The 14,081-nt window shown below is 44.1% G+C and overlaps 1 protein-coding gene across 3 annotated transcripts in view; it reads right to left on the minus strand.

Annotated features, from left to right (window-relative positions):
• LOC122411117 (dopamine receptor 1-like) overlaps window positions 1-14,081 on the minus strand; it is a 61,560-nt gene that overhangs the window by 13,633 nt on the left and 33,846 nt on the right. The window contains exon 1 of one of the 3 annotated variants that reach the window (XM_043419667.1): window positions 9,820-9,933. The exons of the other annotated variants lie outside the window; for them this stretch is intronic. Coding sequence (XP_043275602.1) covers window positions 9,820-9,918 — 99 coding nt within the window. The 5' untranslated portion in view covers window positions 9,919-9,933. Of the gene's footprint in view, window positions 1-9,819; window positions 9,934-14,081 lie in introns of those variants that run through there. 3 annotated transcript variants of the gene reach the window in all.

Below are 14,081 nucleotides of genomic sequence, written 5' to 3' on the forward strand. Positions count from 1 at the left end.
AAGGTAATGATAAGAACGTTATTCCTGAATTTCAAGAACGTGGGCGGATAGAGATAACGAAATGAATTAATGGAACAATTGGGACAATTCTAGTACGAGAGGCAAATTAACTCGCGAAAGTGTGAGCGCGCGTGGGCGCGCGTCGCAAGCGTGCAGCTTGAATGGGCCAGAGAATTACATTTAATTTATACGCATAGACAAGCTCGAAGAAAAAAAAGATTGCCCGAGGATTGAGCGGGGCTAAAGTTATTAAGTTAGTTGCGAAAAAGCGGTTCGAGAACAAAATGCCAGCACAAAGGTGCACATAAAAGTTGGAAGGCAAAACGAGAAAGAAATAGGGAGAGGATGGGAGCAGAAAGAAGACAAACAATAAATATCAAAGTGCCAAGACCCTGAAAAATATTGATGGTCGAAAGGTTTTGAGTGAAGTTGTAGAAATATTAGGGGAGAATGGGGCAATTCTGGACGCGGGGTAAATATGGACACTGCAATATCTTTCCATATCTCGAAACCTTCGCGTTCACGCACTTGAACTCGTGCGACAGTTCCATCGATGTTTAATAAACTCATATTGCACGAGGCTTGAATCGATCTGTTTTCATCGAGGTAGGACCGAATGTAAAATTTCGTAAATTCTGATGTATTTTTGCCTATAAAATGAATTGATGAAACTATAGTTCTATATGCGAGTATCATAAACGCAATTCTAACTTTGGCTTTTCCCAACGTTTTTTAACTCTCAATCAACTCGTCAAATTTCGCAGTTTGGGGGATCCCACCTCATGTCAATTGTTTTTTTTTTTTTTTTTTTCAAATTTCAGATACCTTGTAAATATATATGAAAGAAAACCCCAACTCATGATAATGAGTGCATAAATAAAGCAGTGGACGATGTGAAAACCAAAATATCGAGAGCTCGGGGAAAAAAGATCGTTCAAATAATTGAAATAACGCGATTGTTTAGAAACTACAAAATTTAACAAAGCAAACGAAAGATGCAAGTTTGCCAATTAGTGCCCTTTGTTACGAAATATAATTGAATTCGTTGACAATTAGTAGGAACGATTCTCGAAAGCGTAATATTCTCATACCGTCGAGTGCAAACTCCCAAAATGAGGCTGCGCACTCGTGTAACGTGCGTTTAAACTTTCATAACATAAATATTTCGCCTATTTATGTAAATAAGTGTAGAGAATGTGTACAAGAAGTTTGAACGAACTGCTCGTCCGTTTGTGCGAGGAGCACAAACTGCACATTTCCAGCAGCAGGTAAAACCGAGTGGAAGCGAGCACAATTTCCATGATTGGTATAGCGGTGAAAAGGAAAGCAGGATGAGAAGAAGCGAAAAAAGGGGGGAAAAAATTCAAGCGACTTAATTAGTCCCGTCGATGGGTGTTCGATGCGCGCGGATCGTGGGTAAAAGGACGACGGTCCTTTCCGGGAGGATTCAGCAGGAGGTTAACGTGCCAGACGAAATTAATGTTTCCGTCGAATGGCGGGTCCAGCTTGAAAATAGAACGATGGAAAAAAAGAAGAGGCGAGAGAGGAAGGAAGAAAAAAAAGAAAAGTGTTTACTCCTGAGCGGTTTTCGACGGAAAAGCAAAGAGTAAAGGAACCAAAGAAGAAGAAGAAGAACAAGAGGCGAAGAGGAGGGTATTTCAATACGAAAAAAAAAAACGGAATCAGGAGAAGGCAAAAAGGGGGGTGACAGGGAGGCTCCTGCAGGCCGCGAGGTAGGAGAAATAGAGACTCTTTCAGTTCGCGAGATATGGGGGAGGGGGTTGATGTAGGTGCGCGCGCGCTCCCTTTCTCAACGTACATTGCTCAGGTCACCATGATTCCGTATACACACACACACACATAGTTAAAGAAACTACAGATATGTTTGTGAAGGCGTACGAGAGGGTTATACGGATTTGAGAATCTGGCGTTTCTCCGGCGCTTGGCCCTGGGTCTGATCGATGTTCGTCGATGCCGCTATACGAGGTTACTTTGTCGCCGTTCAGTTGGCTAGTTGACACAGTGTAGCAGCTACAAGTATATACGTAGACGAGCAATTGGTTGGCAGTATGATGTTGATGAGGGGGAATAGCGAGGGTGTTGCCACACCCACGTAAACCACGGAGCAACCATATCGAATGTCCCTGAGCGACGATACCGCGAGCATAGCTCAGAAGGGATAAAACGAGCGTGGTAAAGAGGACGCATGTAGATGAAGGGTGCGAGCAGAGGAGCGAGCAGCCCAGCTGTATTTGCCCATATTGTGGGCCGAGGCGATTTAATGCTCGTAAAATCGAATCCCACGTATTCTCGACCCGGCTGATCCGAGGCGACCTCCGGCGAGATCCACCAATTCAACAAAACATGCAATATTATCCTCCGTTTTCATTGTTATCGTCGGCTCCCATGGTGCGGCAACAGCGAGCCTAACGGCGTGAGAAAAACGCCCGATCTCAGGCGAGCAGGAAAAATAATGTTTTCGGTACAGGCATTTTGCGGAGGCCCGTCGCGCGGAACAGCAATTACTTGTTGAAGGGAATAGCAGCCGGTACGCAACACCACCGCCGCGTTTTGCCGCCGCGATCAATCCCTTCGAGCGTGAATCGAAGGAGAAAAAGAAGCAGAAGGTGAAACATAAAAAAGGAGTAACTCAGGAGAGAGCGAGAGAGAAAACGAGAACACGAGGTTGTGCAGAGGACGTCGGCCTCGTCGCTATATATCCACCGAGGTCGGACACTGACCTTCCCCTCGGCTATAGGGGCGGCTTCACCAAACGAAGCATCGTGTATATTGCACGCCAACTCGTTGAAAACCTGCGACTATATGTACGAACCAACAAAGCACGCGAATAGAAAAAAAGGGAAAGCAACGGGATCGGGATACGGGCAAGTTTGGTGTCCTGAAAGGCATGTTCCCAGATCGCACAAGAAGGAAATAGCGTCGTTTATCGGTTGCGGGGCCAACTCTTCGTAACAGCAACACACATACACGTGTGTGTCGCATCTATAAATATAGATTCGACTAATGCACGTGTACGTATACATGCTGGGTATCGAACTAGCGGAGGCCATTGCAGAGGCGTGTATGAGCAATAGAATATGCGGAGAACTATATTATGGATTAACTGTGCTTATAGGAGAGTAAGCTTCGCGCCACGTCGTGTATATAAGCGATAACAAGATTTAGCTGTGTTTATATCCGGCTCGTAGTACAAGCTTATATCTAAGGCACGAATGTGCGCTTTTCCATGTACAAAGCATCCAAAGTTGCACGCGCATGTATATCGCGGCAATGCAAAGTGTTACGAAGCTCACCCTCCGATACACGCATTCATAGACGCACACAAACACGTTCAGGCGTGGACTGGCTTTCGTTCGAAGCCTCGTACGAAACGTACAGCGCGGTTCACACGTGCGAGTCGTCGTTACCCGGCTCAAAATCTCGGATATCGGTTGTCTTGTGTGCGCGTTCAGTAGGTGGAAATACGATCGCGCGAGGATTAACGAAGATAATAGGAAGAACGAAGAGTTTTCTGTGTGCACAAGAGAACCTCACACTACTTTTCACCCGCCTCGTTAAAACTCTCGCGAGGTGTACGAATACAACGGCTGTTATCAAACAATTATTCTCCTTCTCTATTCTCCAAAACGAAGGAGAATGCTTCAGCGAACCTTCGCCTCATCTTCTCCCACAAATTCCACGAGCTTTTGCTTAAAAGCACTTTCTCGAAAATCTACTGTACCTCTTTATCGAATATCCTGTATATACCTCGTTGTACGACGCGCTTTAGGCATCACTCGGATAAGAACATGGAGGAGGAGCAGCAAAATGTAATGATTATGGCCGGGATTGAAAGCTGATCTTGGCACAAGCCCACGCATAATACGCTCACGACTTACGATAAACATCTCTGCACACGAAAGCGAAGCAGAATAATTTGGGAGACTAAAAAATGGGGGAAAATGGGAGCATTGTTAAAGGAGAACATGAAGATCGCTATATTGTGAAAGAATAATCAGAGAGCAATTTATTTTATTTATGCTTCCAAAGCTATCAAAGACATTACTTCGTCCAATGGAAACTGTTACTTTTCATCATTTATAACAAACATTTGCCAGATTCGCGCAGCCCAAAAGGCTTGTAATGATTTTTAATTAACCCTAAAAGATTAATGCTCGTGGCACTTATCTCTGAAGCATCGAGTGTCATTTTGTTTATATCTTGTACTTGTAATTTTCATTTAAATGTTAAAATACATAAATTTCACAGCGCATCGAAGTTTTGTATGTACATTTCGCTTCGAGATGTGAAACATGTGTTTCCCATGGGCAATGTGCACTTTCATGTTTCACCGGGAGCGAAGAGTGTATGTAAATATGGGCGTCAAGCGGTAAAACATTGGCAAATGCATAAATACGTGTATGTGCAGAAAGAAATATACGATTCGCCAACGAAAGAGAGAGAGAGAGAGAGAGAGAGAGCGCGCGACCGAAAAGCTTTTCTCTCTGGGCATGGTGAAAGTGGCGTTAAATCAAATAAACATCGGACACGGTACTAACGGAGGTTGGCTTTGATGAAAGAGTCAGAGAGGTTGTTGCAGCTTGTATCCACAGAGAAAAGAGTGTACACACTCGAGTTGTCTCCGCTGTTGGCTGAAAAAATTCTCTCTTCGTCGTACGAGGGTTATTTCCTAACGCCGAAAGGCGTCGGAAGGTCTCGAGAGAACGAATGAATTTTCTCACTTGAAATCACATTGAAGCGTTGTGATTGCGGCATTGAGTTTGCAACCTAGTTGCGAATATGAGCAGTGTTTGAAACTAACGAAAGACATCAGCGAGATGTGATGCCTGAGAAAATCATAAAAAATCATTCTCAAGATGCGAATAGCGAGGCACGAGCTGTCCCAAACGAGCTGTCCTTTCGATCGGTTCGATCATACCGGACGGCCCGAATCGCTCATCTGCCACTGCAATCCCGCCCTTGCGGATGGCATTGCGACCAGACAGAGTGGAGCTGAAATTCAGTCGCTATGATCCGGTGAAGATGTTGTAGCGCAGCAGTTGCGGGACGCGGACCTTACAACCCCCACGATTGGGATTTTATGGCGATGGATATGGAGGCTGAATAAGTGCAGCTCGTGTGGGGTCACGACTCGGATCTTCAGATACAGGGAGATACTTTTATAGAAAAATAACTATGTTTTTATAGTAACGAAGGACCGTATCGATATTATAATAATAATAATCGCTACGGAGTGTGTCAAATAATGCAAAAGTTTGATGGGGACCATTGCCACAGTTTATATTAGTAAATAACGCGCTGTGCTATATTAAAAATGAACACTGAGCGAATTTTTATTAAAAGCATAGAAAATAAGAAATGATTTGATGAAAATTTATGAGATAACACAGCGGGTGGGGCTCAATACGTCGAATAACTGAATTGTAGAACGGTCGATATTTCGAAATTTTTTAAGTTGTGATATCAGTTTGTAGAAAAATAAGTAATAATAAGTAAAATAAGTAATTCTGTAAAAATAAGTAATTCTTATATTCCCGATCGATTATATTCAGCAGATTGGGTGTTTAATCAAAAATTTCTTCTTTGAATTCGTATTTACTCGAAAATATATATATTTCGAAAGTTTTCATTTCGAATGCAATTTAAACAGACCATCCGAGTATCAAAAGTTCATATTTTCGAATTCAAAATGGAGAGTAATTGTTTTACAGACAGACCAGAATACAGAGTAGCAAAAAATCGAAAGTGAATTTTTCGAGCCTATAAAACTTAGATATGCGGAATAGCGATGGCTCGAAAAGGCGAAAGTTAAAATGGCGATGTTTAAAATTGGAGATCACCGGTCTGAGTAAGTGAGTGAGTGAGACGCGTGTATTTGGAGCTCCACTGCATTTCTTTACTTTGATCGATCGACTTTCTAACATTTCGCTATTTTGACTGTTCGACTTTTTGGTGTTTCAGTATTTCAACCTCAGTAATATTTGATCTTTCGTTATTATATTTTCAAAATTGTAAATTTTCACAGTATCACTGACCGTAGTAATTTATGAATCGAAAGAGTGATAGTCGAATTTTCGAAAAATCGATATTTTAGTCATCGTCCTATGGGCGATTGTTACATTCTATTTTCAATGTAAACGTGCTTCGAACCTTGCAGTTTCTGCTTTATTTATTTTCGGCATTCAAAGCTCTAGTCGAATCTACCTGTCTCCATATATTATCATTCGAAGTTTATAAACTCGAGATTTTAGCTGTTCGAAATTTTAGTCATTCCAACATTTGATCCCCACCCAACACAGCAATCGTTTCTCTGTGCTATACGAAAAATTGCGTAGTTTCGTATTTTCCTTTTTACCGCACTGAATTTAGCTCAATAACATAGTAAAATTAACTAGTGGCACATAGTAAGATTTCGAGCAATCGCTTCGTTCATAAGCGGACTTTGGCAAGTGAATATTTGTCGAAAATCGAAAATAAAATGTACTTATTATGATAGATCGTTCGATGTAAGAATGTCACAGACCTAAATTTTGCCTGTCGTACACAGTAAAATTTGAGAGAACTCCTTCCGGTATAAAAACTACTATGCACTTTGGTGGCATGTAACGGAACAGCGCTTTTACAAAACATGGCAAATTTTTCTGTCTATTCCTCCGAAATATTCGTACAAAAGTTTCTCCGTGACACACAGTCGGGGTTCAAACGTTCACGTGCGTTTGCAGCACGATAGAAAGGAGATAGAGGAAGAAAGTAGGAGCAGATTGTAGGAAGAGGCGTGTATGAAGGAAAACTGACTCGGAGCCTGGCTAACAGGTCTTACGGATAATGGATATTTCGAGAAGACTAACGAGCAGCTCGGCTCTTGAGAAGCTCCGGCGATTCTCGACTGAAGGGTGAATGGGCACGATCTCATCGTCTCCGCTCTCTCCCTCTCTCTCTCTCTCTCCCTTCCTCTATCACAAACGAAAGAAGACGTTCAACTGTTGCTCGAAGGGACCCACTCGGCTCCTTTGGCTTTCGACTCTCCAGAGTCCTATATTGCTCTCTTCACAGATATATACATGTCCGAGGTTCTGCCTCATCCACATGAATCGTAGCACGTTAGATCATGGTCGTTCTAACACGTAGCCAAATAACCCGGCTGTGCAGCAAAAGCGTTTGTTTTCCCGACTGGGTACGGGCACTGCTGTCGTAACTCGTGAAGTACCACGAGCACACAAAACACACTCGTACTCGACCATGTGTATATATGTAAGCCGCGCCATTGCATCGTGAAAAGCCGCTCTTGTGCTTGATAGTGGTGTAAGATCAATGCGGCGAGCTCTATATAAACGCGGTAGCGAGCTAGATAGCACAGTCGACACACTCGGGGACGCTTTTCCACGAGTGTGAGAACCGAAGCGAGTAATTAAATCCACCGAGGCAACGCACATATGTGTATATCACTCGCGCCTTACTAATTGGGTAGTTAATTCTGGAGCGTGGATATATATTCACGGATACGTATATCGATTGCTAACAAAGAAAAACTTCCACGCCGCAGCATGTTTTAATATTACGACAAAACCAAACATGTTCAAGCCTTTTTCCTTTCAGACCTCACCGCGCGCGCTCAGTCGTTCTAGTCGTCCTGCTGCTCGTCCTAACTATTCCAATCCTCGTATTCCTCCCCGGACTCATCCATATGCATAGATACCAACTCGGAAAAAACGTTCTTCGTTATTTTGGTCTCTCCTGCTGCACGGCTTCAAGCGCCTTGTTATGGATGAGCAGCCCCTGCTAAGCTCGCCGTTCCATTTTTGCTATGACCATTTGCTGTGAGATGTAATCGAAAACATTCGTACAGCCCGTTCCATTACTCGAGGGTCTCCTTGATGCGATTCCCTGCCGCTCGTTCTCATTAATATTCGATCCCGCACACAGTGTCGTTTTTCTTTTAGGACAAAATACTCGACGCCGGTATTTCCAAGGCGGGTTTCTCCACATTTTGCTTTTCGACCCACTGAGAAAATCATTCCCGTTTGGTCTTTGAATTCTTTCTGCTCCAGACGCTCATGATTCCCTTCCTTTATCGCCTCGTTGCCAACCCCCCGTGTGCTGGCCCAGTTGCAATAATTCGCCACTTCGTTCTCTATCAGCTTTACGAGAAGAATTTTCATCGGACCTCCCTCTCTGTCGTTTCCTCACAAAACTCTCCCGCATCTCGAGGCTATTCGCTTCAACCGTGCATGCATGCATATATCGAGTCTTCTATATGCTAAAAGATTTCATAAGTGAACAATTCGGCCCGGTGTGGTGAGATTGCTCTTCAGATTTTGCGACTTTCTTGGAAAAGTACGAGCGACCTCGCATTCGCATCGTTAAGAAAAAATGCAAGCTACGCATATATGAGGAAAAGAGATTGGCGATAAAGTCGAGAAAAGCCTGAAAGTATGGACAATTTACGTCTGAGCTTAAAGTGAGGCGCGTGAAGATTTGCATCGGTAATTTATCGTGAGAGAATTTAATAAGGATACGCTCGGGTGGTATTTTTACGGAGAATGTTTTTCCAGAAAATTCTCGCGTCCTCGCGATTTCACGTGAAACTTTGTATCAGAGAATACTATTTTCGAGGCGTTTACTTTTGCATCGGAAGGAAGATGTCCGAGAGGTCTGAAGTTTCGAATTCTAAGTCCCGAAGGGAATTCCTCGAAGCTTGACGCGGTCGTGACACTGCTGAGAGCTCGAGTCAGAGTTCTCGAGACTGAACACTCCGAACAGGGCGAGCATCGGGAAGTGTCTACAAAGACCGGAAAGCAGGCGAAGTACGCAGTTCGTGCGGATATAAGCAGAGCCACTCGAGAGTTGAGAATGAATATCTGGACCCTTTGTGTTGGTCGGAGCACGAGAGGGTCTCGTAAATGAGTGCAATAAAAAGTTTATTGAAAAATCCGACGAGGCTCTGATCAGATTGGAAATGTTTTCATTTATCGTTTACATCCGGGGCTCGTAATTTATCAAAGATCAAGTATGAAACACGCGATAAAGGAAAAATTGTTCGATATTTCTTCCTTCCCGATACCGCACCATATGCTCAAGGGATGATTTATGATCGCAGGGTTGTGGCACGACCAGGCTCCGTTTTCATGCGCTCCAGTCGCCGTGCAGCCGAGCAAAGAATTCCTTTTTTTCCGTCTATTCGTGTCTGTGTCTGTGGATAAGTTGCTCAGTCGTTGGGCATGCTACAGTGAAAATATATAATGCACAACCGAGGGCATAAAGTCCCTCGTACATTTACGAGAAATAGAATCAACGCGAGGACTCCGCGAGTGTGAGGGAGAGATAGCGACGAGGGGGATCTTCTTGCCGTAAAAATGACCATGCAACTCTGTCCAATCGTATTCGAATCGACGGAAACACAATAACTTTAACCGAAAGAACACGTTTCCCTCACAGATGTCCCCTTAAATGAGAGACAGCGATCGGGGCTATGTTTTTATGCGACCCACAAGGCACTAGGAGTCCGCACTAGATGAACAACGGAATGGGAAAAAAAAATTTACATATATACAGCTTTTGCAGGAGGAGATATCTTATGCGTGGAAAAAAATCATCCCACAAAGTCTTACGTGAATACGAAAGTTTTGACATTTCTAGTTGATTACGAGCGAAAAATCTGATGTTGAAAATTGAGGCTTCTACGCGTCTATGAAACTCAGGTGGAAAAACACTGCGGTGAAAAGGAAAATCGTTCATGCTCCGAGATTGAGAGCTTGCAACGAGACGGAAGCATTGGAAAAAACACGTTTTTTAAATCACCTTTTTTATCCGAATAAGTATGAGAGTGTTGTCATTACGAATATCGGTAGGAACATTGTTGATTTTATCGTTGATGATATTATCGCAACGTTCTAGCATCACTGTTCTGCAGATTCTGGAATATTTGATTTTGCCTTTCGTCACGATAAACGTTACTCCACGTGATCGAAAAAGCCTGTACAAAATGTATTTAGTAATAACGATTTATAATCGCACGAACAGGGCCGGATTCAATTAAAAGATTAATTAATTTTTCTCATGCCGTTCACGCGGGAGCTTTTCGGTCATGGTGAAAATATCGCGCTGGTGAGCTGATCAGTATCGAGAGCATAATTCTCGTTTTTACGAGCCAAGGGCAGGGGGTAGTTAAATAAGTTGGAAAGCCGAAGCGTACACCACAAAAGTCGTGTTTTTCGTAAACGTAAGCGCACCTTCGGAGCCCGAAACGAAATGCATGAATCTCGCGATTTATTTAACTGTTTGAAATCGAGTTTACGAAAATAAATAGTGTGTCGTTCAAGCCCGCATCGAAATATTATCTTGTATTCGCACAAATTCGAATTGTTCAACATTCGAGGGTGCGCGCGCGCTTCGTGAAATTTCCGCTGAATTAAACACTTCTCGTGTTTCCATTGACACATTACGGCTTAATTTCAAGCGTTTAATGTCGCGTTTTGAACTGATAGTTCTCATAGCTTCGTTCTGTCCCGGAGTACGTTTTGTTAGAAAATGTGATCGCGCGTAGGTGTTCGAGACACTGCTCGTCGAACGAAATGATTAGTGAGTCCGAGTGCGGTGTTAAAATGTATTTGTGGCGGACAATGCGATAGCGGTACACGGGGAAAATGGGATTTAATCTGGAGCTCCGGTGGATTTTCCGGGGCGGAGTATGATGAGGAGACGAAAACCAATGCGGCTGCATCAGGCTCTGAGAGGGAAATAGAAGGAAAAGAAGGGAGGGACCAGTTCAATTAGTGCGTGCGTGTGTCACGATTGTGGCTCGGCAAAAGCAATTAGTTACGAGGAAATTCTAACGAGAACGGGAAAGTCGTATTGATTTCGAACGCAAGAATAATTCGAGGTGCCGTTGGCTTATTATTTTTTCTCCTTCATCAAGCTGCTGTGTACTTGCTTTTTAACGAACGAAGTTTCACGGACAAAGGAAACTTGAGGATAAACGATGCGGAAGTTTTTAATTTGCGACCTCTTCGCTGCGGAAAATTTTCTTCGACCTCAATGTCCATGATTTTCGATTCGTTTTGTTTGCTGCTCCCGCAACTTGTGGCGAATTAAATTTAATAACGAAATAATCGTACTCCTGGATTGAACTCCAATTATTTTCGTTCATTCTTTTTGCTCCTATACGGAATCGTGAGCTCGGCAGTGCTTGATAAATTTCAGATTTATGACTCGCTTCAGAACGCTGTCAGAAGAAACGAAATCTGCTTCTTTTATATCCCTCCGTAATTCCTTTGAGCGATAAGACCCATTCCTACATCGTCTCCCTCTTCTTCCATGCGAAATAAAATGATCCGATCACAAAGTTAATATTCTCTCACGGCGGGAAAGCCGGAAGTTTTTAAAATATAACAATATGCCTCGGGTTATATTCTCGAATCGAAAGAAATCCGTTCGATACACCCACAACCGAGTTCAATTTCACCAGATAAGTCGTCTAGCTCTGAGCTTGGACCAGGGCGTAACTGCAGAACGTTCGATGCTAAAAAAATCGAGAGGCATAGTTTCCACTCCGCTTTTAAACTCTCCAGGGTAAAAAGCATTCTTCATCTCGTGATAAGCAACGCCGGACGGCCGCTGGGAAACAATACGAAGTATTTTTCCCGAAGAAATTTTCACCCGCAAGATTAATGATGGCAGCAATATAAAGCGATATGACTTCCATTATAAAACATTTTTTAAGTTTCAACGGAAATGAATTTTCCAATAAATCGATCACCTCGGTAAAAACAACTGTAAGACGCGTGAAAAATTGATCGGAAAAACATTTTGGTTTGGTGCGTAGAAAACCCCCGTTTCACTCCGTCGGCCTAACCTCCGCCTCTCGCGCCCCGATGAAGCAACAGCACTACCTAAACAGCTTGTGCAATAACGTAAGAGAAACGAGTCGGGGGTGCAGCGCCTTAAGGAGCATGAGGGGTGTGCGCCAACGAATGCATCGATGAGGCCATGTGGTTCAATAATATACGAAGTGTTTGTTGGAAATTTAAATCAACACACGCGCGCGCACGCACACACACGCGGAGCAATAGCATACAAATTCATTCACAGACGCGCGCCACGCAAATTGTGTGAATCAACCCTCTCCCTTGCCTTTCGCCACGGTCTCCTCGCCGTCCTCGTCGTTGGCCTACATATCAGATGCCGGATCAATTTCATGGGAATAAATTCCCTGGCGCGCGCGGCATCGCGACGGCGGTGGCTTTCCGTGCGAACGGGACGAGGGAGGCACGCGTGCAGATAGATTTATCAAGTGGTATGTGATGTAGAGGACGTCGTCATAGTTATAAAAGAGCTAGGCTTTTCCGGATCGCGAGCCTGCATGCACCTTCGCCTATGCGCGCTTGTATCAATAATCCGCCGCACGGTTCCCGATCGAATCGAACTTGAGTTTCATTTTTCTAAGGCATCTCCGTTGAAATTTGGCTCGTGTGAGGCACGGAGGCAAAATAAGCGCGCTAGTTGACCCCGCGTCTCGAGCCCCCCCAATTTTTCCCTCCCAGAGCGTTATCGCGTCACCGGAGTCAAGCAAGGGTCGCCACTTTTTTTCTGCTTCTCAACCTTCAGATCCGCGCAGCTTCGGACAGAAGCGTTCGTTTCTTCTCGTAGACGCGTTTTATCGCTCGAAATTCAACGATATTTTATTCGCTCAAGGTCAACGCGTCGGGTCCGCTTGACGGCGATAAATTTAAAAACGTGAAAAAAGAAAACACCGCGTCCTCGTACTTGGGATCTGTGGGAAGCTCCGCATCGCGATTCGAACTGGCTCAACTCGATCGTCCTGCGTCGACGTCGGGTCACTCATGCGTTGAATTACTTCACGCGTTTCTTCACTTCGAGTCATAACGTCGAACTTCTTGTACTGAATTCATGAGGCGAAAAGTCCTTGTCAAATGATCATTTGCTGCGTCGGCATTATTCCCCGAGCTCGGGCGATCCAATCGGAAGATTCTAAGGGAGAACTGAGAGAGGGCACGTGAAACATGGAAGTAGATATAATACCCCGGTGTGTAATGCGATGTATACACACATAGAGAGCGCGCGATAGAATGTATCGTGCGCGAAGGATGCTGCACGGGCGTTCGAAGCTCGACGTACGTCTCGAGTTCGTTTATCGCTCTCCAGAGGACAGATGGGGGTTCGCGTGAAGAAACGGGTTCAAAAGTTGTGCTCGAGCGATTGGGAAGATCCTTCTGCGATAGGGAGTCACGAAACTCGAGCCGAGTGGACGCAAAAGTTAAGGAGGAAGAGATGAATAGGGGAAAATGATTGGGAGTCAGGCTCATCCCGTAATACGGAGCAAAAAGTTGTATGGAAGCACGATGATGAAGTGAGTGCGGGAGACTCTTCCGAGAGAGAGAGAGAGAGACCAGACAGCGAGGAAAAGTCGAAGAAAGAAGCGGGATTTCTCATCATCGTGAAAAGAGGGAACGCGAGCGAAAGGAAGAGATGAAATATCATGTGGCACGTGCCAAGAACACCAATCGAGCTCCTCCGAGACACGGGCCTTAATATCTATACGCGTTGACAATCTTCCACATAGTAATAGCATCTGTCAAAACAGTGATACGTCTGGACACATGCTTAAAGAGAGATACACGAGAGAAATGCTTCATTTATATTCAGGGACGAATTCAAGTTCGCGGCACTCCGCAATCCTCATGGAACATATTTCAAATTGGTTTATTTCGCATGAGGTCTCAATTAAATTGATTCTCGTTCGCTCATTGTGAGAGTACATTTCATCCAAACGGCATAATTCGCGGGTAAACAACTCTCGTGCCTTTTCGTCTTATCAACTAATAGCGTTTGTACACGCAAACGAGAGGTAAAAACAAAATTTGCGTCGCAGAGTGGAAACGAAGGCAAGAATATTGGCGACGAATGGCAAAACACGAAAAAACCTCTAAAATGACATTTCATAGATTCGCTAACGTCAAAGGAACGTTGGACGATAGGAATCGCGATGCTCCCGCTGGAAAATGGCCCCAAGCTCGAGGCACCGGAAACCAGTGATTGGAAAA

This window comes from Venturia canescens, chromosome 5 (assembly GCF_019457755.1).
Source record: "Venturia canescens isolate UGA chromosome 5, ASM1945775v1, whole genome shotgun sequence".
In the NCBI taxonomy this organism is placed as follows: domain Eukaryota; kingdom Metazoa; phylum Arthropoda; class Insecta; order Hymenoptera; family Ichneumonidae; genus Venturia; species Venturia canescens.